Consider the following 26,143-nt stretch of genomic DNA (forward strand, 5'->3'; position numbering starts at 1 on the left):
CATCGTGACGACATCAAACAGTAAAGAACATTAACATGAATACGTTATAAGGGTGAGTGAGTCAGTTTTGTTATGCGGTCTGGGGGCGAGACTGGGCATGCTCACACAGCGTAGTGCTGCTAAGGCAACCACATCTAGTCTGATGGCAGACCAACCTGGAGTGGCAGAACGGATGCGCGCGCGCGCGCACACGCACACACACATACACACACACACACATACACACACACACACACACCTGCTCGTTGTCCCTCTCCCCCCTCTCAAAATCACACACACGTTCTGCTAGAGCATCTGCTATCTTTGTCATCCATCTCTAAATTGGCTATTACCCTGGCTGTCAAAACAAATAGGCATCACCTCAATTGTACATCTTTAGCATTTCTTTCAGAATGCAGCTGTGGTGTTTATAACGGAAATGCTAGTGTATCGGTTGTCATTGGTTATTCTCCTTTCAGAAGGCAAGCAGTGCAGAACCATTCAACTAAGAATGGTAAAATGTTACACCTGTCAAACTTCAGTAATATCCTTTATTTCAACATAGTTTCCGCTACAGAGAGGGAGGAGAGAGGGGGACTGAGGCATGGAAGAGGTGTGAGCTAACCTTACACAGCTTGAAAAGGCTGCAAGGCAGCGCTCACTAGGGGAGGGGAAATGCCTCCCATCCATCTATCTGCACAGCTGTCACCCTGCACAACCCTCTCTGTGTTGCGTCCCAAGTGGCACCGTATTGCCTATGTAGTGCACTACTTTTGACCGGAGCCATCAAAAGTGGTGCACTACACCAGGAATATGGTGCCATTTGGGACGCCGCCCTGGTCTTTATCTGCTGCCTCAAAACCTAAACCCCCATATATCACATCTTAATCAAGCCTACCGCCTTAACAATACTGAGGTTAACACTGGGGTGTATTCATTACGGAGACCGTTTCCAAACCAAAACAGAGAAAGTATATCTCTATCTACCAAATTCAGGTAGGTCCCTCCCAGTTTCATTCCGTTTAAGACAGGTTTTGCAACAGAATCGGCGTAATGAATATGCCCCTGGAGACGTATGCTCACACCACCTTAATACTGTGACCGTTTGGTTAGACAAGGTGCAATGAGGGGCAGAGAGACAACATGCATGATAACTGTGGCCATGGTCCCACTTATACGCAGACACACACGTACACTGGTGCACACACACGGGTAATGGTCAAACTGTAGAGCAGTACTTAGTGGTTGATTTACAGAGCCCAGCGGAGCAATCTCTGTCATGTCTGCTCAATACTGACTCAGTAGTACATAGTACTTTAGTAGTACTCTACCGCTCTCTGCTGGCTGCGATAGGCACGGCACCCAACACTACTTCCATCACTGTCTGTTTGTTGATCAATACTCAGAGTGCGGGAAATATTAGCTGGTTTCTAGTTTCTCTGAACGTTTAGTTCACAAGGTCAAACCCCGACTTCCTTCAATAGATGGCAACACCACTTTGATGAAAAACACAAGTTTACTTCCGAACTTGGGAGTTTCTGCTGAATCACCACAAACATTTTTACGGTGATAAAATGTTCACTCTTTCGGTGGTGAACTGCCAACAGACATCATTCTAGACTAGAGTGTGTTAGATAGGTTAGAAAATGTGAAAAAAATAGAGCAAGAATGAGAAGCCAAGAAGGAAGCTTTCCACACGGTTAGAATAAGGAATTAGTTGAGCTCTTATATTAATATATCACTTTTAGCAGGTTTTTCTAAAACATAGCTGTATTGTTTTTATGAACAAAAACACAATAACCCCTTACATCTCCAGTCAGTTACTTTTGTTTCCTAAGCTTTTGAAAAGCATAAGCTGTGTACCCAAAAAGTTAGATGTGCTGACTAATGGCGAGTAAACTATAGGCTATAAAAATAGAGTTTCACACACATATAGATAAACTGCCAGTAATCTGTTAGGTTAACCACACAACTAATTACTGGGAGCTTATATTGTGCAACAATTGTTTTTATAGCCTACAGCTTTTGACAGATAACCTTTTGTTTCTTACCCCCCCCTTATCCAGAAAACCTAATCCATCTGATAATGTCCAGCGTCAGGGAAAACCATTGCCAGTGACAATGGTGTCCCGCCCACCCTCCGTTTTGTTTCCCAGCATGTCAGCTTGTAGTTCAGTAGACCAGAGGCACATTGAAAGCATTGGCCCGGACCAAACGTGTGGCAGAGCTGCCCGTCACAATCACGTCGCAGATGTCGGCTGGCTCCCTCGCTGGCGTTTCATCGGTTGATCGCGTCAAGGAGTTCCAATGGTGCCGCAGACTGGTGTAAACCTTGACCAATCGCACTGTACTGTTCTGTTTCCTCAACCAGTGGGGTGGCAGAACTCAGCTAGTGTCCCGCCCCATGTCGGAGGGGTGATGCATGGAGGAAAAAGTATATGCTATTCTATGAACATCTAGTAATGACATTAATGTTTTTTTTTCTCCTTCATTGCTCGTCGTCTATCTGAGAATTCCTGGGTTTGTGTGATTTTAAAAATCAGTTTCCAGTTGTCATTTGGGGAGTGGATCACCTAAGTTCTTTTTGTTTCTTTTGCAGATGTCAATCTCGGTTGTGGCTGTGATGGCGTGAGTGGACCGATTCTGGTTCTGGAAGTATTTAGGATGTGGCGATCTCGCCCCCTAGATGGCGCCATCCCTTCTGTGTCTCCAGAGCAGGGAGATATTCTAGAATAGAGAGAAGGTTCAAGACACCAAACTCAACCACTTTCCCTTCCTGACAGTGAAGCTGCAGATGTAACAAACAGAGCAGACATAGTGTCCAGTGTCCACTCTACAATTCTGCTTTTGCTGGTTACTTGCTGCCCTTTACCTTTCCTGTTCTTTTGCTATTCACATTCCTTTGCTGTTCACTTGTCTTTACTGGTCACTTTGCATTTCCCATTCATATTACTTTACTGTTCATTTGCCTTTGCTGTATGACAGTCTCCCACAGGGTAAATACCTGCCAGTCTGGGTTTATTCATCTTTGTGCCTGGGAAGGAAGTGACCTTGATATGGACCACATGGCTGCTGTTCTTTTATGCTCATAAGCATACACCTGTATATGTGCTCCTGTACACCTCGCCTCAGGAGATGATCAACTTTGCTCTGTTCTCACTCATTCTTACCTACTGGGAATATTGGACGGGGTTGCTTTAAGCTTTCATGTCACTGAGTATAGTGGACTGTTAAAAGTCGTGAAATAAGTAGCCTCTTATCAGCAGCATTGTGAACGGTTGATGTGGTTTATGTTGGACAACAAGGCTTTCCAGAGCACACTTACCGTTGTTACTGCAGTTCTGGTTGTCTTTGTCAGAGGCTTCCTCTTCAACCTAACATGTGGAGAGGGAAAGGAGAAAGAGTTTTAGAAAATAACCATTGGCGGAGAGAGTGGAAAATGGACATTTAGAGTACCTAATGTTGTAAAATCCATTGTCTAAAACTCTTACAATGGTGAGGGCAGTAGGTAGCCTAGCAGTTAGAGCGTTGGGCCAGTAACTATGGTTGCAGGTTCGAATACCTGAGCCGACAAGGTTAAAAATCTGTCAATGTCACTTAAGGCACACAAAGGCACTTAACCCTAATTTGCTCCAGGGGCGCCATACTACTATGGCTGACCCTGTAAAACAACGCATTTCAATTCACCTATCTGGTGTGACGATAAAACATGTATTTTATTTAAACAACATTGTAAGACAATGGAATTGTTCTGCCATTGTAATCTTTGGGTGGGTCGCTTAAGTCGAAACAGTAAAGTATGTAAAGTCAAAAATATAAAGTATGTAGAAAAGATAATGGACCAATATCTTTTTTTTTATACTACAATCTTTAAGAACTAATAATCACCAACAAAAAAGCTAGACAGTCAGGGAGAATAATTATAATTTTTTTATTAAAAAATGAATTGAGCAGTATTAACTTTGTTATGTTTGATCAAAAGAACACTGCATTAGCCATGGCAAAATGCATAGAATTGCAGGAAACTAGCTTTAAAACTAGGGATGTTAATGGTTGACCGGTCATGCTCATCAGTCTATAGGTACATTTGAATAAAAAATTTTTTTTTTTTTTTTTTTTTTTTTTTTTTATCCCCTTTTCTCCCCAATTTTTCGTGGTATCCAATCGCTAGTAATTACTATCTTGTCTCATCGCTACAACTCCCGTACGGGCTCGGGAGAGACGAAGGTCGAAAGTCATGCGTCCTCCGAAGCACAACCCAACCTAGCCGCACTGCTTCTTAACACAGCGCGCCTCCAACCCGGAAGCCAGCCGCACCAATGTGTCGGAGGAAACACCGTGCACCCGCCCCCTCGGTTAGCGCGCACTGCGCCCGGCCCGCCACAGGAGTCGCTGGAGCGCGATGAGACAAGGATATCCCTACCGGCCAAACCCTCCCTAACCCGGACGACGCTAAGCCAATTGTGCGTCGCCCCACGGACCTCCCGGTCGCGGCCGGCTGCGACAGAGCCTGGGCGCGAACCCAGACTCTGGTGGCGCAGCATAGCACTGCGATGCAGTGCTCTAGACCACTGCGCCACCCGGGAGGCACATTTGAATAATTTAGTGGAATTAAATTGCTTATCACCTGTCAGCCAGCGTGAGAGCACCTCAAAAAGCTGGTAGTGAAACATGCTTTAATAATTTATATATATTTTTTTAACCTTTAACTAGGCAAGTCAGTGAAGAACAAATTCTTATTTACAATGACGGCCTAGGAACAGTGGGTTAACTGCCTTGTTCAGGGGCAGAACGACAGATTTCTACCTTGTTAGCTCGGGGCTTCAACCCAGCAACCTTTCGTTTACTGGCCCAACGCAACCACTAGGCTACCTGCCGCCCGATCTGATACATTTTCAGTTGGTCACATCATTTTACTGTTTGGATAAAATGTAACCGTTTGTTGACCGGTTAATAGGGGCCCTTGTCAAATGTAGTGCACTATAAAGAGAATAAGGTGCCATTTGGGATACAATCAGTTGTGTATTGGAGGAGAAGGAAGGGTGTGACTCTTACCTGTTTCCTCCACTTGAGCTCACAGAAGACCCTCTCGAAGCACTCATGCATGTAGTTGAACTGGGGAGAGACGACAAAAACACTTTGTTAGAATGAACTGTTCTACATACACTTAACAAAAATATAAAAACGCAAGTTACACCATGTCCAAACCGTGCGTCCACGTGCGCCAATTGATTTTTTCCCCCCACACCAAACGCGATCTCGACACGCAGGTTGAAATATCAAAACAAACTCTGAACCAATTATATTCATTTGGGGACAGGTCGAAAAGCATTAAACATTTACGGCAATTTAGCTAGCTAGCTTGCAGTTGCTAGCTATTTTGTCCTATTTAGCTAGCTTGCCGTTGCTAACTAATTTGTGATAGGATAAATACATTGTGTTGTGCATTTCAGGTAAAATAACAAGGTCCTCTACTCCGACAATTAATCCACACATAAAATGGTCAACTGAATCGTTTCTAGTCATCTCTGCACGAGCAGTAATGAGCGCCAATGAGCGTCTGCGTTGCCAAGCACTAAAATAGAAGTCAGTTCTATTTGTGACGCTGAACACAGTGCAAGTCCTGCCTCTCCCATCTCCTCATTGGTTTATAGAAGCATATTACCCACGGGCCATCTCCTCATTGGTTATACCCACGTAGGTGATTGAAAGATGAACTGAGGTTGGTTGGTCGTGGGAATACACCTTTATTATGAAAGTTAGATGCCAATCGTCATATAAAGTCCAAAGAAGTGCAATGATTGAATAACATGTATGCGTACATTTATTTTCAATGCTCGCACACCTTGACGCAAGCAGTGTGGTCAGCATGTTACAGTTCATAGAAGGAAATCAGTCAATTTAAATAAATAAATTCGGCCCTTTATCTATGGATTTCACATTACTGGGAATACAGATATGTATCTGTTGGTCACAGATATCTTGAAGAAAAAGAAACGCACACCTATTTAGGCGAGGTGCTGGCTAGCGGAGTAGAAAACTTGAAAATAAAGGAGAGCCGCACACTCTAGGAGCTCAGATGCAAAAATGTAATATCCAACGTTTCGACAGCCAAGCTGTCTTCATCAGGGTATAATCACAAACACTGCGGGATGACTCGTTTATATAGTGTCAAAAGACACACAGGTGTCTGTAATCATGGCCAAGAGTATCATTGGTTAATTCTCAAATATTAAAATGGCATACAAAGAACAGCATACAAAAAACAAACAAATGCATAGCATACGATCATAGATTCATTTTAGACTACACAAGCTTACAAACAATTACAATGGCAAAGTCACAATAATCACAAGAATGGCTTCAGATCAAAGTCTACGTTGAGACCGAAGGGAGCAAGGGTCTTTAAGTTAAAGATCCAGGCAGCCTCTCGTTTTAACAATAAATTATCAAGGTCACCCCCTCTCCTAGGGAGGGTGACATGTTCGATGCCAATATAACGCAGAGACGAAATCGAGTGGCCTGCTTCCAAAAAGTGGGCCGCAACTGGGTAAGTCAAGTTTTTGTACCTAATGGTGCTACGATGCTCTGAGATACGTACTTTTAATTCGTGCTTTGTTTTACCCACATCATTTTTACCACAAGGACAAGTTATAAGGTCACAGATATTTTAAAAACAATGTTGGGGCGTGGATCAGAAAACCAGTCAGTATCTGGTGTGACCACCATTTGCCTCATGCAGCGCGACACATCTCCTTCGCATAGAGGTGATCAGGCTGTTGATTGGAATGTTGTCCCACTCCTCTTCAATGGCTATGCGAAGTTGCTGGATATTGGCAGGAACTGGAACACGCTGTCGTACAGGTCGATCCAGAGCATCCCAAACATGCTCAATGGGTGACATGTCTGGCGTGTATTAAGGCCATGGAAGAACTGGGACATTGAGCTTCCAGGAATTTCATACAGATCCTTGCAACATGGGGAGGTGCTTTATGCTGAAACAGGAGGTGATGGCGGCGGAAGAATGGCACGACAATGGGCCTCAGGATCTCGTCACGGTATCTCTGTGCATTAAAATTGCCATCGATAAAATGCAATTGTGTTTGTTGTTCATAGCTTATGCCTGCCCAAACCATAACCCCACCATCGCGCACTCTGTTCACAACATTGACATCACACTTCTCCAGCTTGCCAGTGGCCATCGAAGGTGAGCATTTGCCCGCTAAAGTCGGTTACGACGTCGAACTGCAGTCAGGTCAAGACCCTGGTGAGGACGACGAGCACGCAGATGAGCTTCCCTGAGATGGTTTCTGACAGTTTGTGCAGAAATACTTTGTTTGTTTGTTCAAACCCACAGTTTCATCAGCTGTCTGGGTGGCTGGATTGTCTAGCTGTCTGGGTGGCTGGTCCCAGATGATCCAGCAGGTGAAGAAGCCGGATGTGGAAATCCTGGGCTGGCGTGGTTACATGTGGTCTGCGGTTGTGATGTCGGTTGGACGTACTGACAAATTCTATAAAACATCGGAGGTGGCTTATGGTAGAGAAGTGAACATTTAATTATCTCTCAACAGCTCTGGTGAACATTCCTTCAGTAAGCATGCCAACTGCATTCTCGCTCAAAATTTGAGACAAATGTGGTATTGTGTTGTGTGACAAAACTGCACATTTTAGAGTGGCCTTTTATTGTCCCCAGCACAAGGTGCACCCGTGTAATGATCATGCTGTTTAATCAGCTTCTTGATATGCCACTCCTGTCAGGTGGATGGATCATCTTGGCAAAGGAGAATTGCTCATTGATGGCTGAATATATTAAAGCAGTGATTTATGGGAGATATCCTAGTGTATTTTGTTTGTTTATTGTATATTGTAAACTCACGTATGGTGTGAAGATCTTGACCCAGCGAGGTTTCTTCTCCCCCCTGGCGTACTCAAAGCAGAACGCCATGCCCTCCTCGTCAGTGTCCCAGCGCTGCATCTCCACCCACTCAAACGCTATCACCTGGTTCTGATGGGGCGGGAGAGAGAATGGTAAGTACATACACAGAGTATGAGCCAGAGTATACACAGACATACACTCAAATGTTTTTCCTTTTGTTCTGTATGTGAGAGAAGCACGGCACACACAATAAAAGTCAGTGTATACACACACACACACACTCCAATCTCACTTACCTCAAGCGTGCCGTCCTCTGTGCAGGCGTGCAGTTTGAAGTGGTGCATGCTGATGGCCGTGATGACATGGCCCTTCCTCCGGGAGTCACAGGCGCAGTGGGGGAACATGACCTCGTTGTAGCCCTCACAGGAGCGCAGCAGACTCAGGTACTGACAGACAAGATAGATCGCCATCAACCACACAGGTAGGCACCAAACAGGCACGTACACATTCAATATACATATTCATTTATCCCTTATTTTCCCAGGTAAATTGACTGAGAATAGCCCTCTGTGCCAGACATCTACTATGAAGGAGATGTGAAGTCACTGATCAGTGAGCCTGAGCCCTTCAGCTTAAGAGCATCTCAGCTGTCCGACACAGACTGGGCTGCTTTCATGTCACACTAGTGCGACATCAAAACACACTGTTTTAAGAATGCAAGTTTGATTATTGTCAACTTCAATGAGTTTGTGTTACAACTTCTGCTACAAAGTGATCATTTCTTTGTCTTTAATTGTTCAAACAATTCATGAGATTCAAACATTTAATCTTGTAATTAAATCACATCTGTTGATGTTTTAATATTAGAAATGTGTCTACGCAATGTGGAGATTACTGTCTTTAAAAGATATTGCACAGAAACACCTTACTTTTTCTTAAAATTGTAATATGTCGAATAATACAGTTTTTATGCATTTAATTATTTTAAATGTTTGAACGTAGAATTACTCAGCCTCCGACCGCAAGGCACTACAGAGGGTAGTGCGTACGGCCCAGTACATTACTGGGGCCAAGCTTCCTGCCATCCAGGACCTCTATACCAGGCGGTGTCAGAGGAAGGCCCTAAAAATTGTCAAAGACTCCAGCCACTCTAGTCAAACTGTTCTCTCTGCAAGCGGTACCGGAGCTCCAAGTCTAAGTCCAAAAGTCTTCTTAACAGCTTCTACCCCAAGCCATTAGACTCCTGAACATCTAATCAAATGGCTACCCAGACTACTTGCACCCCCCCCCCCACACCTCTCTTTTACACTGCTGCTACTCTCTGTTTATTACCTATGCATAGTCACTACAACTCTATCTACATGTACATATTACCTCGACTAACCTGTGCCTCCGCACATTGATTCTGTACCGGTACCCCCTGTATAAAGCCTCGCTACTGTTATTTTACTGCTGCTCTTAAATTATTTGTTATTTTTAACTTATCTATTATTTACTTAACATTTGTTTTTCTTAAAACGGCATTGTTGGTTAAGGGCTTGTAAGTAAGAATTTCACTGTAAGGTCGGCACATTTGATTTGATCTGCCTAAAAAAAAAAAAATGACACCATCACAAATAGTAATGCGGTGCGACCAGTGTTTTTAGTGTTAAAAAACAATGAAATTATGTTATTGTTTAAACAATGCAGAGTCAGGTGAGTCTATAAGAGAAAAAAATGCATTTCTGTAAAATGTAGAGATCTACCGTCCTGGAGATCTACCGTCCTGTGGGTTTTCAGTCCAACCTTAATTTAACACATCGGATTCTACTAATTAGCTGCTCAACAAGACCTTAACTAGCTGAACCAGATACGCTATATTAGCATTGGACTGAAAACCTACAGGACAGTAGCTCTCCAGAAATAGGGTTGGGCAGCCCTGTTGTAGTAGACAGTCATTCAAAATGAGGGGTTATCCAGTCATAAGTGGATTTTTTAAAATAATACTGTGACTTATAAACTTAATGTTAAATAAGGTTGAATACTTCTTTACATGAAATAATGGTCAGATTTTTTTTTATGGTCGCACAGAATTACTCTTTTTTTAGAAGGTCAATTTAACAATCACATAAAAAAAACATGTTTAAAAAAAAAAATTGCGACAAATCCCGAAAGTGCATAGGGAACATAAAGTGTTTCAAATTAAATAGTTTTCCCTTTTCAAATAGTTTTCACCTTATACATTAGGTATTCCCAAACTGGGCACTGCGCAATGCGGTCAGAGGTACGCCAAATAAAAATGTGATTCACATTTTATATTTTTTTGTAATCTTCACATTTTCAAACAGTCCATTTATATTTTCCAACGGGGCTATAAATTTGGGTGAAGTTTTTCCTCTCGCGACTGAGTAGCCTCGTTTCACTGCTAAAAATAAAATGAAACCATCTAGTGTTCAGCAAAATAACAACAATGACAAATACAGGTAGCCTAGTCAAATAATTAACATCCAATCACATTAACCGTTACTCTCTCGTGGTAATTCCACTAACGGTCCTTATGTAGCCAAACGTAGCTGCTGCTCATTCCGTTTGCTCGAAAATGGATAAATGGTAAAAAAAAGTAAGGCCCGTGTCCATAGACACACATAACTACTGGTAGTACTGCTACTACCAGCAGTACTACACCAGCACCTGTCGACAGCAAGTTGTTCTGCTTCCACGAGGACATCCAATGCTAGCATCAGTAATTCTACATGTTGTTAGCCCAGCTAGCATGGAAACTGACAGTTGTGAATCGGTTGCAGCCGAAGAGCTACTGTCCCCTTACCCGGGAAAGCACCGAACAACAGACGGGGACGTTGCACCATCAAAGAGGCGCAAATATGATGAGAACTACATTGATTTGGGGTTCACTTATATTGGGAGTAGTGCCTTTCCTCAGCCACGTGTGTTATATATGCAAAAGCACTCTCACAACTCGATGAAACCACTCTTGCACAGACATTTAGAAACAACATTTTTGAAATTCGAAAAATAAGCCACGGGAGTTTTTTGAGCGAGAATTAAGACATGTATAAAAGCAACAGATACCATTAATAAGAAGGGTCTAGAAGCGTCTTATATGGTGAGCTACCGAGTGGCTAGGACAGGCAAGCCCCATACCATTGAAGAGGACTTAATTCTTCCTGCTGCCGCGGATATGGCTGGGACATGCAAGCAGTTGCTCCCGATGCCACTTGGGTACAATGCAGCATCCACCGAGGCTCTTGCTGCCAAGGGAATGCCTGACAGCTTGAAAGATGTTTTGGACACTACAAAGCAAAGCCCCTGAACTCTCGTGTATTTTCTGCACTATGCAATGATATGGGCAGTGACCATGTAACGCTTTAACAACATACAGAAGTGCGCTGGTTATCAAGGGGGAAAGTATTGACACGTTTTTTTGAATTGAGAGATTAGCTTAAAAGTTCCTTTTACTGACCATCATATTCACGTCTGACCGCTTGCATGATGACGAGTTTCTCACACGACTGGCCTATCTGGGTGATGTTTTTTCTTGCCTGAATGATCTGAATTTAGGATTACAGGGACTCTCCGCAACTATATTCAATGTGTGAGACAAAATTGAGGCTATGATTAAAGTTGGAGCTCTTCTCTGTCTGCATTAACAAGGACAACACACAGATCTTTCCATCATTGTGTGATTTTTGTGTGCAAATGAACTCAAGCTTATGGACAATGTCAAATTTGATATAGCGAAGCACCTGAGTGAGTTGGGTGCTCAATTACGCAAGTACTTTCCCGAAACGGATGACACAAACAACTGGATTTGTTATCCCTTTCATGCCCTGCCTCCAGTCCACTTACCTATATCTGAACAGGAGCGCCTCATCGAAATTGCAACAAGCGGTTCTGTGAAAATTGAATTTAAATCAGAAGCCACGGCCAAATTTCTGGATTGGGCTGCGCTCAGAATATCCTGCCTTGGCAAATCGTGCTGTTAAGACATTGATGCCCTTTGCAACCACGTACCTATGTGAGAGTGGATTCTCAGCCCTCACTAGCATGAAAAGTAAATACAGGCACAGACTGTGTGTGGAAAATTATTTAAGACAGACTCTCTCCAATACAACCCAACATTGCAGAGTTATGTGCATCCTCTCAAGCACACCCTTCTCATTAACATGTGGTGAGTTGTTCACAATTTTTGATGAACAAATACGGTTTTATATGTAAGATGGCTAAATAAAGAGCAAAATTATTGATTATTATTATTCATTATTATTTGTGCCCTGGTCCTATAAGAGGTCTTTGTCACTTCCCACGAGTTCTTATGTTAAACAAATGTATCTTATAGTGTGTGTGTGGCAGGCTTAAAATTATGGCAAAAAAACAACATTTGAGAGTGCGCTGACCCTGGTGCTAGAGGGGGTACGCAACTGGAGGTTGAATGTTTGAAGAGGTACGGAACTATAAAAAGTATGTGAAACACTGTTATACATCATTGACCCACACATTCTCATACTGTTTATGAGTTGTAATAATATATGCCATTTTTAGCAGACGCTTTAATCGAAAGCGACTTAGTCATGCATGCATACATTTTACGTACGTGTGGTACCAGGAATCAAACCCACTATCCTGGTGTTGCAAGCGCCATGCTCTACCGACTGAGCTACAGAGGACCACTTGCAATGGGAAGAGAATAGAAACGAGAGACTAGAAAAAGGGACTAACCATGGCCATCTTGCGCTGCTCTGCCAGTTTCGTCAGCTGGTAAGAATTGTCTTCTGTTTTGATGAATCCCTTCTTCACGTCATCCAATGCCTTAGCAGACAGAGAGAGAGAGAGAGAAAGGGGCTTTGTTAGAGACCACATTTCATCTAATCTAGCACTGACCTCAGAGCAGTGGCACTGGGAAGCAGTAGTGGGCGATAATATCATTGAAACTGACCACAGATCAGTATTATACAGTAGCCTAACACTGACTCAGGACCAGTAATACAGCAGAGCATAAAATTAACATTTGCCACCTGCCAAATGAGGATAGATTTAGGTATGAATGCCTTTCACCAGCCACGTGGAGGATAGTAAACTTGAAGGGCTCTACAGTGCGAGTATTACATTCGCATAACAAATAAAGTCAAAAGTCAAGTATGAGCACATGTGCGAGTTGAAATTTTCTAGCAAGAAAATGCTGCAGTAGATGTTTAAAAAAGTAATTCTGCTGTTTTGTTTCATACTGTAGCTGCTAATCGCACAAAGAAATACAAATCCTATATTCCACCTCACGCAGCAACACTGCCTGGCTGGGTAACTGTGCACACAGTGAAGTGCTGATCGATTCATTTTTGGAGGCGCTGCACACAGGCATAAAAGTTGGTCTAACTCGCTGGAAAGTCTACAAAGCGAGATTTTCTTGGCTATTTACATTGTTCACAAGCTCGGTTGTATTTCAATGTTAGTTTGAGTCTGCTGCTTCAGCCTAGTCAGATCCCAAATCTCAGACACACTTGACAACTTCATTGGCCCCGTTATCACGGGAACCTCCCGCCCTTAAAGGGGCAGCTGAATATTTTGTCTCAGCTGACAGTTTGGTTAAAAAAATGTATCCATCTACATGCAACAGTTTTTAAAAGAAAACGTACATTTTAGGCCCTGAATACAGTAACCCAGATAATAATAATAATACACAGTACCAGTCGAAAGTTTGGACACACCTATCATTCAAGGGTTTCTTTATTTTTACTATTTTCTACATTGTAGAATAATAGTGAAGACATCAAAACTATTAAATAGCATATGGAATCATGTAGTAACCAAAAAAAGTGTTAAACAAATCTAAATATATTTCAGATTTTAAATTCTTCAAAGTAGCCACCCTTTGCCTTGATGACAGCTTTGCACTCTTGGCATTCTCTCAACCAGCTTCACCTGGAATGCTTTTCAGTCTTGAAGGAGTTCCCACATATGCTGAGCACTTGTTGGCTGCTTTTTCTTCACTCCGCAGTCCAACTGATCCCAAACCATCTCAAATTGTGGAGGCCAGGTCATCTGATGCAGCACTCCATCACTCTCCTTCTCAGTCAAATAGCCCATACACAGGCTAGAGGTGTGTTGAGTCATTGTCCTGTTGAAAAACAAATGATAGTCCCACTAAGCCCAAACCAGATGGGATGGCGTATCGCTGCAGAATGCTGTGGTAGACATGCTGGTTAAGTGTGCCTTGACATGCGGAGATCATCCGTTCACGTACTCTGCGTCTCACAAAGACCCGGCAGTTGGAACCAAAAATGTCAGACCAAAGGACCGATTTCCACCGGTCTAATGTCCATTGCTCATGTTTCTTGACCCAAGCAAGTCTCTTCTTCTAATTGGTGTCCTTTAACAGTGGTTTCTTTGCAGCAATTCGAACATGAAGGCCTGATTCACATAGTCTCCACTGATCAGTTTATGTTGAGATGTCTGTTACTTGAACTCTATGAAGCATTTATTTGGTAACTCTAATGAACTTATCCTCTGCAGCAGAGGTAACTCTGGGTCTTCGTTTCCTGTGGCGGTCCTCATGAGAGCCAGTTTCATCATAACGCTTGATGGTTTTTGCGGCTGCACTTGAAGAAACTTCCAAAGTTCTTGAAATGTTCCGCATTGACTAACCTTCATGTCTTAAAGTAATGGACTGTCATTTCTCTTTGCTTATTTGAGCTGTTCTTGCCATAATAAGGACTTGGTCTTTTACCAAATAGGGCCATCTTCTGTATACCACCCCTACCTTGTCAAAACAGAACTGATTGGCTCAAACGCATTGAGGAAAGAAATTCCACTAATTAACTTTTAACAATACACACCTGTTAATTGAAATGCATTCCAGGTGACTACCAAGAGGGAGCCCTTACCTGGTGGAAGCAGTAGTGGACGGCCAGCGGGTTGTCCCTGAGAAGTTCCTCCTCCTGAGATGTGAAAAGCCACTTGCGGAGGGCCAGACAGGTGCACGGCACAGCTGATGTGTAGTTCTGCACGTACAGCTTGTGGGGAAACTCGTTGGGGGCCAGTTTTCGCACTAGGGAAAGATGGAGAGGTGGAGAGGGGCAGCCTATTTATTTCCATACCGTTAAAAAAATATAGTAGTCTACAAACTGACTGGAGGGTGCATCTCAATAGACTAGAGAGGTTTCGCTTCCTCGTCTCCTTCCCGTCATTTCAGATCGGTGCAGTTGAATGGAAGGAGACCGGGAGAGGAAGCCACTTTAGACTACTGAGATGCAACTGTACTGATCAGAAGAGTAAAGGTGAAAGGTAAAGGGGTCGGTACATGGAGTAGCTGTGGACTCCAAAATAAATGAATGAATAAACAGATGAATGGTCTTACCAAAGGAGTGGTTGATGACTTCAAAGAGGGCAAAGTAGCTGGCCATGATGCTGTCCATACCAACCTTCATCACTAAAGCCTGGGGAATAGAGAGAGGGAAAGTACAGTGGCGGCCTATCAATTATTGATATTTAAGCACCATTCAGTCGCATAAGAGCCATGTATTGATATTGATCGAGTGTTAGACACTCTGGTCCTGGGAGTGCAAGCCTTTGTCCCAGCCCAGCATTAACCCACCTGATGATTCAACTAACCAGGGTCATGATGATTTGATGAATATCTCCATGGTTAATCTATCCTGTTTAGCGTACTTTTATATACTTATTTTAATATGTTATTTTGTTTATCCTGCTGATTTCATGGTGTATGTAAAGTGACTTTGGGCATCTTGAAAAGCTCTTAAAACAAAATGTATTATTATTATTGATTGGTTAAATCAGGGGTGCATTCAGTGGTGTACTGAATGTTGCAGATATAAATATAATTAATAGAGCTGACATTTCCCTATCATATCTGACACAGAAATTGTACAAATGATATGATTGCTATCTGAAAGTTCTGTAATGTTACATCCTCCTGAACAGGGCCCATATCGACATAGTGTCTCAGTAGGAGTGCTGATCTAGGATCAGTTTTACTTTATTTTTTTAACTAATATGTAGCCCTGTAAAGATTTGTTTATTACAATGCTAAATTGATACAAAAAACTGTAATTGGTGAAATTACGTTTCTACATTGTGTACAATCTCTATTTACCTACTGAGATGCATTACATTGAAAATTGTCTCTTTAAAAGGGTGTATACGAACAGTTTGAAAAGTACTGGAGCATATTAACTTCTCTAGGATAGGGGGGCAGCATTTTCACGTATGGATGAAAAGCATACCCAAATTCAACTGCCAGCTACTCATCCCCAGAAGATAAGATATGCATATTATTTTGGATAGAAAACACTCTGAAGTTTCTAAAACGGTTTGAATCATGTCTGTGAGTATAACAGAACTTATTTAGCAGGCGAAACCCCGAGGCCAAACCATTCAGATTTTTTCTTTTTTTTTGAGGTCACTCTTTTCAATGGGTTTTCATTGGGAATACAGATTTCTAATTGACCGTCTTGCAGTTCCTACCGCTTCCACTGGATGTCAACAGTCTTTAGAAATTGGTAGATTTTTTCCCCTTTGTGTAATGAAGAAGTACGGCCATCTTGAACGAGGGTCACTTGAAGTGTACTGTTTGTTAGAGGCGCGTGACCAGAAAGCTAGCTACAGTTTGTTTTAATCCTGTATTGAACACAGATCATCCCGTCTTCAATTTTATCGATTATTTAAGTAAAAAAATACCTAAAGTTGTATTACAAAAGTAGTTTGAAATGTTTTGGCAAGGTTTACAGGTAACCTTTGAGATATTTTGTAGTCACGTTGCACAAGTGGAACCTGTGTTTTTCTGGATCAAACGCGCCAAATAAATGGATATATATCGACGGAATTAATCGAACAAAAGGACCATTTGTGATGTTTATGGGACATAATTGGAGTGCCAACAACAGAAGCTCGTCAAAGGTAAGGCATGAATTATATTTTTATTTCTGTGTTTTGTGTCGCGCCTGCAGGGTTGAAATATGCTTCTCTCTCTTTGTTTACTCTGTTGCTATCCTCAGATAATAGCATCGTTTGCTTTCGCCGAAAAGCCTATTTGAATTCTGACATGTTGGCTGGATTCACAACAAGTGTAGCTTTAATTTGGTGTCTTTCATGTGTGATTTCATGAAAGTTAGATTTTCATAGTAAATTATTTGAATTTGGCGCTCTGCATTTTTACTGGCTTTTGGCCAAGTGGGACGTTAGCGTTCCACATATCGAGCTCTAGAGTTCCTCTGTGAAGATGAGAGAACCTCCAAAAGGACAACCATCTCTGCAACACTCCACCAATCAGGTGTTTATGGTAAGCCACTCCTCAGTAAAAAGACACGACAGTCCGCTTGGAGTTTGCCAAAAGGCACCTAAAGACTCTCAGACCATGAGAAACAATATTCTCTGATCTGATGATACTAAGATTGAACTCTTTGGCCTGAATGCCAAGCATCACATCTGGAAGAAACCTGGCACCATCCCTACTGTGAAGCATGGTGGTGGCAGCATCATCATGCTGTGGGGATGTTTTTCAGTGGCATGGAGACTAGTCAGCATAGAGGGAAAGATGAAAGGAGTACACAGAGATCCTTGATGAAAACCTGCTCCAGAGCACTCAGGACCTCAAACTGGGGCGAATGTTCACCTTCCAACAGTACAGTCGTGGCCAAAAGTTTTGAGAACGACACAAATATACATTTTCACAAAGTCTGCAGCCTCAGTTTGTATGATGGCAATTTGCATATACTCCAGAATGTTATGAAGAGTGATCAGATGAATTGCCATGCAAATGAACTGAATCCCCCAAAAACATTTCCACTGCATTTCAGCCCTGCCACAAAAGGACCAGCTGACATGTCAGTGATTCTCTCGTTAACACAGGTGTGAGTGTTGACGAGGACAAGGCTAGAGATCACTCTGTCATGCTGATTGAGTTCGAATAACAGACTGGAAGCTTCAACAGGAGGGTGGTGCTTGGAATCATTGTTCTTGCTCTGTCAACCATGGTTACCTGCAAGGAAACACGTGCCGTCATCATTGCTTTGCACAAAAAGGGCTTCACAGGCAAGGATATTGCTGCCAGTAAGATTGCACCTAAATCAACCATTTATTGGATCATCAAGAACTTCAAGGAGAGCGGTTCAATTGTTGTGAAGAAGGCTTCAGGGCTCCCAAGAAAGTCCAGCAAGCGCCAGGACCGTCTGCTAAAGTTGATTCAGCTGCGGGATCGGGGCACCACCAGTACAGAGCTTGCTCAGGAATGGCAGCAGGCAGGTGTGAGTGCATCTGCACGCACAGTGAGTCAAAGACTTTTGGAGGATGGCCTGGTGTCAAGAAGGGCAGCAAAGAAGCCACTTCTCTCCAGGAAAAACATCAGGGACACACTGATATTCTGCAAAAGGTACAGGGATTGGACTGCTGAGGACTAGGGTTAAGTGATTTTCTCTGATGAATACCCTTTCCGATTGTTTGGGGCATCTGGAAAAAAGCTTGTCCAGAGAAGACAAGGTGAGCGCTACCATCAGTCCTGTGTCATGCCAACGGTAAAGCATCCTGAGACCATTCATGTGTGGGGTTGCTTCTCAGCCAAGGGAGTGGGCTCACTCACAATTTTGCTTAAGAACACAGCCATGAATAAATAATGGTACCAACACATCCTCCGAGAGCAACTTCTCCCAACCACCCAGGAACAGTTTGGTGACGAACAATGCCTTTTCCAGCATGATGGAGCACCTTGCCACAAGGCAAAAGTGATAACTAAGTGATAACTAAAACATCGATATTTTGGGTCCATGGCCAGGAAACTCCCCAGACCTTAATCCCATTGAGAACTTGTGGTCAATACTCAAGAGGCGGGTGGGCAAACAAAAACCCACAAATTCTGACAAACTCCAAGCATTGATTATGCAAGAATGGGCTGCCATCAGTCAGGGTGTAGTCCAGAAGTTAATTCACAGCATGCCAGGGCAGATTGCAGAGGTCTTGAAAAAGAAGGTTCAACAATGCAAATATTGACTCTTTGCATCAACTTCATGTAATTGTCAATAAAAGCCTTTGACACTTATGAAATGCTCGTAATTATACTTCAGTATTCCATAGTAACATCTGACAAAAATATCTAGACACTGAAGCAGCAAACTTTGTGGAAGTTAATATTTGTGTCATTCTCAAAACTTTTGGCCACGACTGTACAACGACCCTAAGCACACAGCCAAGACGACGCAAGAGTGGCTTCGGGACAAGTATCTGAATGTCCTTGAGTGGCCCTGCCAGAGCCTGGACTTGAACCCAACCAAACATCTCTGGAGAGACCTGAAAATAGCTGTGCAGCAACACTCTCCATCCAACCTGACAGAGCTTGAGAGGATCTGCAAAGAATGGGAGAAACTCCCTAAATACAGGTGTGCCAAGCTTGTAGCGTCATACCCAAGTACACTCGAGGCTGTAATCGCTGCCAAAGGTTCTTCAACAAAGTACTGAGTAAATGGTCTGAATACTTATGTAAATGTGACGTTTCAGTAACATTTTTAAAACATTTGCAAAAATAAAATAAAAAACGTTTTGCTTTGTCATTATGGGGTATTGTGTGTAGATTGGTGAGGGGAAAAAACAATTTAATCAATTTTAGAATAAGGCTGTAACGTCACAATGTGGAAAAAGGGGTCTGAATACTTCCCAAATGCACTGTAGATGCAAGATTCTTACAGGGTTCAACTTCAATGTCTAATTTACTGATTAACACCTTCCTAATATTGAGTTGCACCCCCTTTTGCCCTCAGAACAGCCTCAATTCGTCAGGGCATGGACTCTACAAGGTGTCAATTGTTCCACAGGAATGCTGACTCCAATGCTTCAAGTTGGCTAGATATCCTTTGGGTGGTGAACCATTCTTGATATACACAGAGAAAATGCTGAGCGTGAAAAACCCAGCACCGTTGCAGTTCTTGACACACTCAAACTGGTGCGCCTGGTACCTACTAACATAACCTGTTCAAAAGGCACTTCAATCACAGAATGGCACACACAATCCATGTCTCAATTTTATCAAGGCTTAAAAATCCTTCCCCTTCATCTACACAGATTGAAGTGGACATCAATAAGGGATCATAGTTTCACCTGGATTTACCTGGTCAGTCTGTCATGGAAAGAGCAATGTTTTGTACACTCCATGTAAGTCAAAACTAAGCCACTCAGGAACATTCAATGTCGTCTTGGTAAGCATCTCCAGTGTATATTTGGCCTTGTGCTTTAGGTTATTGTCCTGCTGAAAGGTGAATTCATCTCCCAGGGTCTGGTGGAAAGCATACTGTTCCAGGTTTTCCTCTAGGATTTTGCCCGTGATTAGCTCCCATTCCTTATTTTTTCTTTATCTTGAAATTCTCCCTAGTTCTTAAGAATTACAAGCACCCCCATAACATGATGCAGCCACCACTATTCTTGAAAATATAGAGAGTGCTACTCAGTAATGTGTTGTAGTGGACTTGCCCCAAACATAACACTATATATTCAGGACAAAGTGAATTGCTTTGCCACATTTTTCGCAGTAAGTATTACTTTAGTGCCTTGTTGCAAACTGGATGCATGTTTTGGAATATTCTGTACAGGCTTCCTTCTTTTCACTCTGTCAATTAGGTTTGTATTGCGGAGTAACTACAATGTTCTTGATCCTTCCTCAATTTTCTCCCATCACAACCATTAAACTCCGTAACTGTTTTAAAGTCACCATTGGCCTCATGGTGAATTCCCTGAGCGGTTTCCTTCCTCTCTGGCAACTGAGTTAGGAAGGACGCCTGTATCTTTGTAGTGACGGTGTATTGATACACCATCCAAAGATAAAATAACTTCACCATGCGCAAAGGAATATTCAATGTCTGCTTTTTTTACCCATCTACCAATAAGTGCTCATCTTTGCGAGGCATTGGAAAACATCCCTGGTCTTTGTGGTTGAATCTGTGTTTGAAATTCAATGATCAACTGAGGGACCTTACAGATAATTGTATGTGTGGGCTACAGAGACGAGGTAGTCATTAAAAAAATAATATTAAACACTTATTGCACACAGAGTGAGTCCATGCAACTTGTGACTTGTTAATCAAAAGTTTACTCCTGAACTTATTTAGGCTTGCGATAACAAAGGGGTTGAATACTTATGGACAAAAAAATTTGAAAAACACAATTCCAATTATGGGGTATTGTGTGTAGGCCAGTGATACAAAATGTCAAATTAATCCATTTTAAATTCAGGCTGTAACAACAAAATGTGGAAAAAGTCGAGGGGTGCGAATACTTTCTGAAGGCACTGTAGCTATTCATTACAGTAGCTATCTAAACTAGTTAGTGCTCTGTTAACTTTATTAGCAGTATGTTTTGAGAGGTGGAAAATGCCAGCGCCATAGCACCGGTGTCCAGTGGTACCATCGGGGGCTGCCAACTCCTCTCCCTCTCGACCTTGTTCGTGCTTTGTGCTGTCCCTCTAATAATGGCTTGAATAAAAGGCTAGTTCGAGCAGTTTTCTAGGCAGAGACCAATTTCTCTGGGGCACTCGGTAACAACGGTACAGCGAAGCCTAATCATTACAACAATTATCTGGGTGATTTTTTTTTTGTTGGTGCACAGGTGCTCCCAAAATAACATTTCAGGTCGCACAGCACAATATTTAGGAGCATATGCAACCAAAATGGTTACACATGCTGACCACACCGCTCGCGTCGCAAAATAAATGTACACGTTATTCAGACATTGCACCCGCACTGCTTGCGAGCGTCTGCGTGGCCAGGCGCTAAAATAGAAATAGGTTCTATTTGTGACACTCAACGCGCTGCAAGTCCGGCCTCTCCCATCTTCTCATTGGTTTTAAGAGCATATACCCACGTGGGTGATTGAAAGATGAACCGACATCCACACTCCAGTCGGTTGTAGTAACGCCCCGTAAAGTTGGTTGCCAACCGCCAAAGAAGTAAAAAAGAAGCCTGAGGAAGGAGGAGAGATGACGAGAAAGGAATTCGGTTGACCGTTTTATCTGTGTCGGAGTAGAGGACGTTTCAGGGAAAATAACAACCCAATGTTTATATCCCAGGACAAATTAGCTAGCAACAGCAAGCTAGCTAGCTAAATTGCCATAAATGTTTAATGCTTTTCGACCTGTCCCCAAATTAATATAATTGGTTCAGAGTTTGTTTTGATATTTCAACCTGGGTGTCCTGATCGTGTCTGGTGTCGGGGTACCAAAATGAACATGCGCTCGCCCGGTTTGGTCAGCATATATTTGACTACAAGTGAGGAACTTCTCTATAAAAACGGTTCTATACCTGGTAGACTTGGTCAGTTGTGCTGTTCTTGCGCACCCTAACAGAGAGGATGGTCTTGTCTGGCAGAGCTATCCGCAGCTCCACGTCTGAAACGCCATTGTAATTCTGACAGAGAAAGGAAAGGGGAGTATCAGTGTGTGTGTTTTAAGATGCTCTCCTGGGGCTACGGAAACTGCCTGCACAAACGTACCTCATCTGATTCAGAAAGGAATTCCTGCATGATGTCACTCTCACCAATCACCCGTACTGAACAAACTACAGAAGGAGAAAATAAGAGAAAGAGAGAGAGCAAAAGGTCATCTTACCATATTGCATTCACGTGCACACTTGAAGTTGGACACAATGTGCACTGCAGTTATATTACCGGTACATACACATTCCAGGGCATTCCACAAGTATTGCAATGATTTGCCATCTGTCTGCAGGAGATAGCTCTCCATCTTGGAGTTCGACACACTGCATTACAGCATACGTGGTTTCTCACTTCTCCAAAAACTCAGATTTCTGTGCTACTTGTTCCTCCAATTAACTCACACAGGCATTCCAAAAATAAAGCATGTGCTGTTTTTCATCTCTCCTCAACTGATCTCCAGCACTGACATATGGAAGGGGTGTAATACCACAGAATGAAATAGAACTTCATAGTAATATATACACATCTCTATGTGTAATATGATACCTGTGGTGTTGGAGCTATAGGCACTATCTGCATGTCAGCATTACACATCATTGAAGGGAATTAAGTGGCCATCTATAAGTTTTTTTCCTTAACTCTCCTCAATTCTCTACAGGTACACTCTACCTCTTTCTCTACCTTTGCTTCCTTCTCTCTCTCTCTCACCTCTCTCCAGGTACTCCTCCAGGCCCCTGCGGCGTGTGTCCAGCTGCTGCTCAGACAGGGAGAAGGGCCACTTCCCTGGGATCTTGGGGAAGGTGTAACTGGCAAACTCCCTCTTCAGGTTCTGGTTCAGGATAGCAAACTCCCGGTAGCGCTTGGAGCACAGCTGCCTGCCCGACATGTACACGTTGTACACCTGTAGGGAACAGACCGAGGTGAGCGGTAAGGTGGAATATGACAGAACACAGGGGAAATGATGCACAGTATTCACTTGTAAAAGATGAGACATGTACACAGGGCTCTAAAGTACGACCATTTTGGTTGCATATGCTTCTAAATATATTTGTTGTGTGACCGGGACTTAAATTTGGGAACACCAGTGTGCCTAGAAAAACATTTGTAGTAATGATAAGGCTTCGCTGTACAGTTAAAAAAAAAAATGTTTAGGTGATAGATCAGCTTTAATATTGCAGACAGATTGTAGCTTCCATCAATGTAAATGTCTGCATCATTTCCAATCCCATAACACACACACCAGTCAAAAGTTGTACACCACCAACTACCTACCTCAACCCCATATTTGTTTTTCCTGCTCTTTTGTACACCAGTATATATCTACTTGCACATCATCATCTGTACATATATCACTCCAGTGTAAATTGCTAAATTGTCATTACTTCGCCACTATTGTCCTATTTATTGCCTTACTTCATTTGCACACACAGTATATAGATGTTTCTATTGTGTTATTGACTGTACGTTTGTTAATCCCATGTGTAACTCTGTGTTGTTGTTTTTGTCGCACTGCTTTGCCTTATCTTGGCCAGGTCGCAGTTGTAAATGAGAACTTGTTCTCAACTGGCCTACCTGGTTAAAAAGGTGAAATAAAAAAATAATTTAAATAAATAAACAAATAAAGAAGCTGATTAAACAGCATGATCTTTTCACAGGTGAACCTTGTGCTGGGGACAAAAAGCCACTCTAAAATGGCATCAGCCGTCTAAAATGGCATCAGCTGTCAGAGCAGCTTACCGATCACTGTACCTGTACACAGCCAATCTGTAAATAGCACACCCAACTGCCTCATCCCCATATTGTTATTTATCTTTTTGCACCACAGCATCTCTACTTGCACATCATCAGCTGCACATCTATCACTCCAGTGTTAATGCTAAATTGTAATTATTTTGCCTCTATGGCCTATTTATTACCTTACCTCCCTAATCTTCTACATTTGCACATACTGTACATATATTTTTCTATTGTCTTATTGACTCTACGTTTGTTTATGTTTAACTCTGTTGTTGTTTTTGTCACACTGCTTTGCTTTATCTTGGCCAGGTCGCAGTTGTAAACGAGAACTTGTTCTCAACTGGCTTACCTTGTTAAATTAAAAAATACGTTTGGACACACCTACTCATTCCAGGGTTTTTCTTTATTTTGACTATTTTCTACATTGTAGAATAATAGTGAAGACATCAAAAACTATGAAATAACATGCAGTAACAAAAATGTGTGAAACAAATCAAAATATATTTCATTTTTGGGATTCATCAAAGTAGCCGCCACCCTTTGCCTTGATAACAGCTTTGCACACTCTTGGCATTCTCTCAACCAGCACATTTTTATGGTGAAAATTAGCTTCCCCAAACTTGAAACTCACGTGATGCCTTTGTAAAGTGGATGAATGTGCTTAATTTTAAGAATTGAGCAATAAATATAGCAGCATAAGAAAGCTGGGATCCTCTTAAATAGTGGCCAGTCAAAACTCTGTTTTCACATGCAATTACACAAATGGTGTACTTAAGAAAAATTACTTTAAAGTGCTAATTCGATTTTTGGGGGGTATCTGTACTTCACATTCAACAACTTTTACTTTACTACTTTTTACTCCATACATTTTCCCTGACAGCTCGCTACATTTTGAAAGCTTAGCACACTTATCAAGAGAACCTACCTGGTCATCCTTACTGCCTCTGATCTGGTGAACTCACTAAACATAAATGCTTTGTTTGTAAATGGTGTTGGGAGTGTGCCTCTGGCTATCTGCAAAAAAAATCTACAAATAAATAAAAAGCCAACCGTGCCATCTGGTTTGCTTAATATAAGGAATATGAAATAATAGTTACTTTTGATACTTGTGTATATTTGAGCAATTACATGTACTTTTACTCAAGTAGTATTTTACTGGGTGACTTCCACTCGAGTCCTTTTCTACTAAGGTATCTTTACTTTCCACCATTGCGATTGCATAATGACTGGGCTTATAAGAACATGTTTCACTAGGCTCTCTAATGTGCTCCAGGAGTCCTAGGCCTATAAGCTACGTTTTGAGTTAGCCACTTTAGTTGTGATACACACCTTATCAAAACATATAAGACTATGGGCTAGGCTACATAAGCGACTGGCAGTTAGAAAGTTTGGTAGGCTACTAATGACCATCAGAGCTCAGTTTTGGAGAAGCCTAGTTACCGTGACTAAACGGTCACGTGGAATTTGACTCGTGACCGCTGGTGTGGCGGTAATACTGTCACCGTAACAGCCTTAGTCCACAGGAATCTGCAGTCATGAAGAGAGCATGGCAAAAAAATTGGCATGGGCCCTTGGATCAAATTTCTACAGCTGCACCATCATTTTGACTGGCTGCATCCCCGCTTGGTATGACAAATGCACCGCCGTCGACTGCAAAGCGCTACAGAGGGCGGTGCGAACAGCCCAGTACATTACTGGGGCTGCGCTCCCTGCCATCCAGGACCTCTATAATCAGGCGGTGTCAGAGGAAGGCCTGAAAAAAAAAAAAAAAAAAAAGACTCCAGCCACCAAAGCAATAGACAGTTCACTCTGCTATCGTCCGACAAATGGTACCGGTGCATCAGCACTTGGACTAACAGGCTCAGAGACAGCTTCTACCCCCAAGCCATAAAACTGCTAAATAGTTAGTCCCGGTAATCATTAATTATCTTGCACTGACCCTACGCACACTCACCTTCAGAAAAGTATTCACACCACTTCACTTTTCCACATTTTGTTGGGTTACAGCCTGAATTTAAAATGGATTTAATAATGTCAAAGTGGAATTATCTTTTTAGACATTTTTACAAATTAATAAAAAATGAAATCTGAAATGTCTTGAGTCAATAAGTATTCAACCCCTTTGTTATGGCA

General features: G+C 42.3%; 1 protein-coding gene across 1 annotated transcript in view; it reads right to left on the minus strand.

Annotated features, from left to right (window-relative positions):
• Positions 1-2,500: 2,500 nt before the first annotated feature.
• snx27a (sorting nexin 27a) overlaps positions 2,501-26,143 on the minus strand; it is a 33,752-nt gene continuing 10,109 nt past the window's right edge. Inside the window, exons 3-13 of the mRNA XM_071374752.1 lie at positions 22,982-23,174; positions 22,331-22,395; positions 22,141-22,245; positions 15,204-15,282; positions 14,731-14,894; positions 12,572-12,661; positions 8,152-8,301; positions 7,856-7,984; positions 5,035-5,094; positions 3,305-3,353; positions 2,501-2,706 (exon numbers count right to left, since the gene is read on the minus strand). Of these exons, the coding sequence (XP_071230853.1) occupies positions 2,639-2,706; positions 3,305-3,353; positions 5,035-5,094; positions 7,856-7,984; positions 8,152-8,301; positions 12,572-12,661; positions 14,731-14,894; positions 15,204-15,282; positions 22,141-22,245; positions 22,331-22,395; positions 22,982-23,174 (1,152 nt within the window). The 3' untranslated portion in view covers positions 2,501-2,638. The remainder of the gene's footprint in view (positions 2,707-3,304; positions 3,354-5,034; positions 5,095-7,855; positions 7,985-8,151; positions 8,302-12,571; positions 12,662-14,730; positions 14,895-15,203; positions 15,283-22,140; positions 22,246-22,330; positions 22,396-22,981; positions 23,175-26,143) is intronic.

The sequence above is a fragment of the Salvelinus alpinus genome, chromosome 29 (genome assembly GCF_045679555.1).
Source record: "Salvelinus alpinus chromosome 29, SLU_Salpinus.1, whole genome shotgun sequence".
In the NCBI taxonomy this organism is placed as follows: Eukaryota; Metazoa; Chordata; class Actinopteri; order Salmoniformes; family Salmonidae; genus Salvelinus; species Salvelinus alpinus.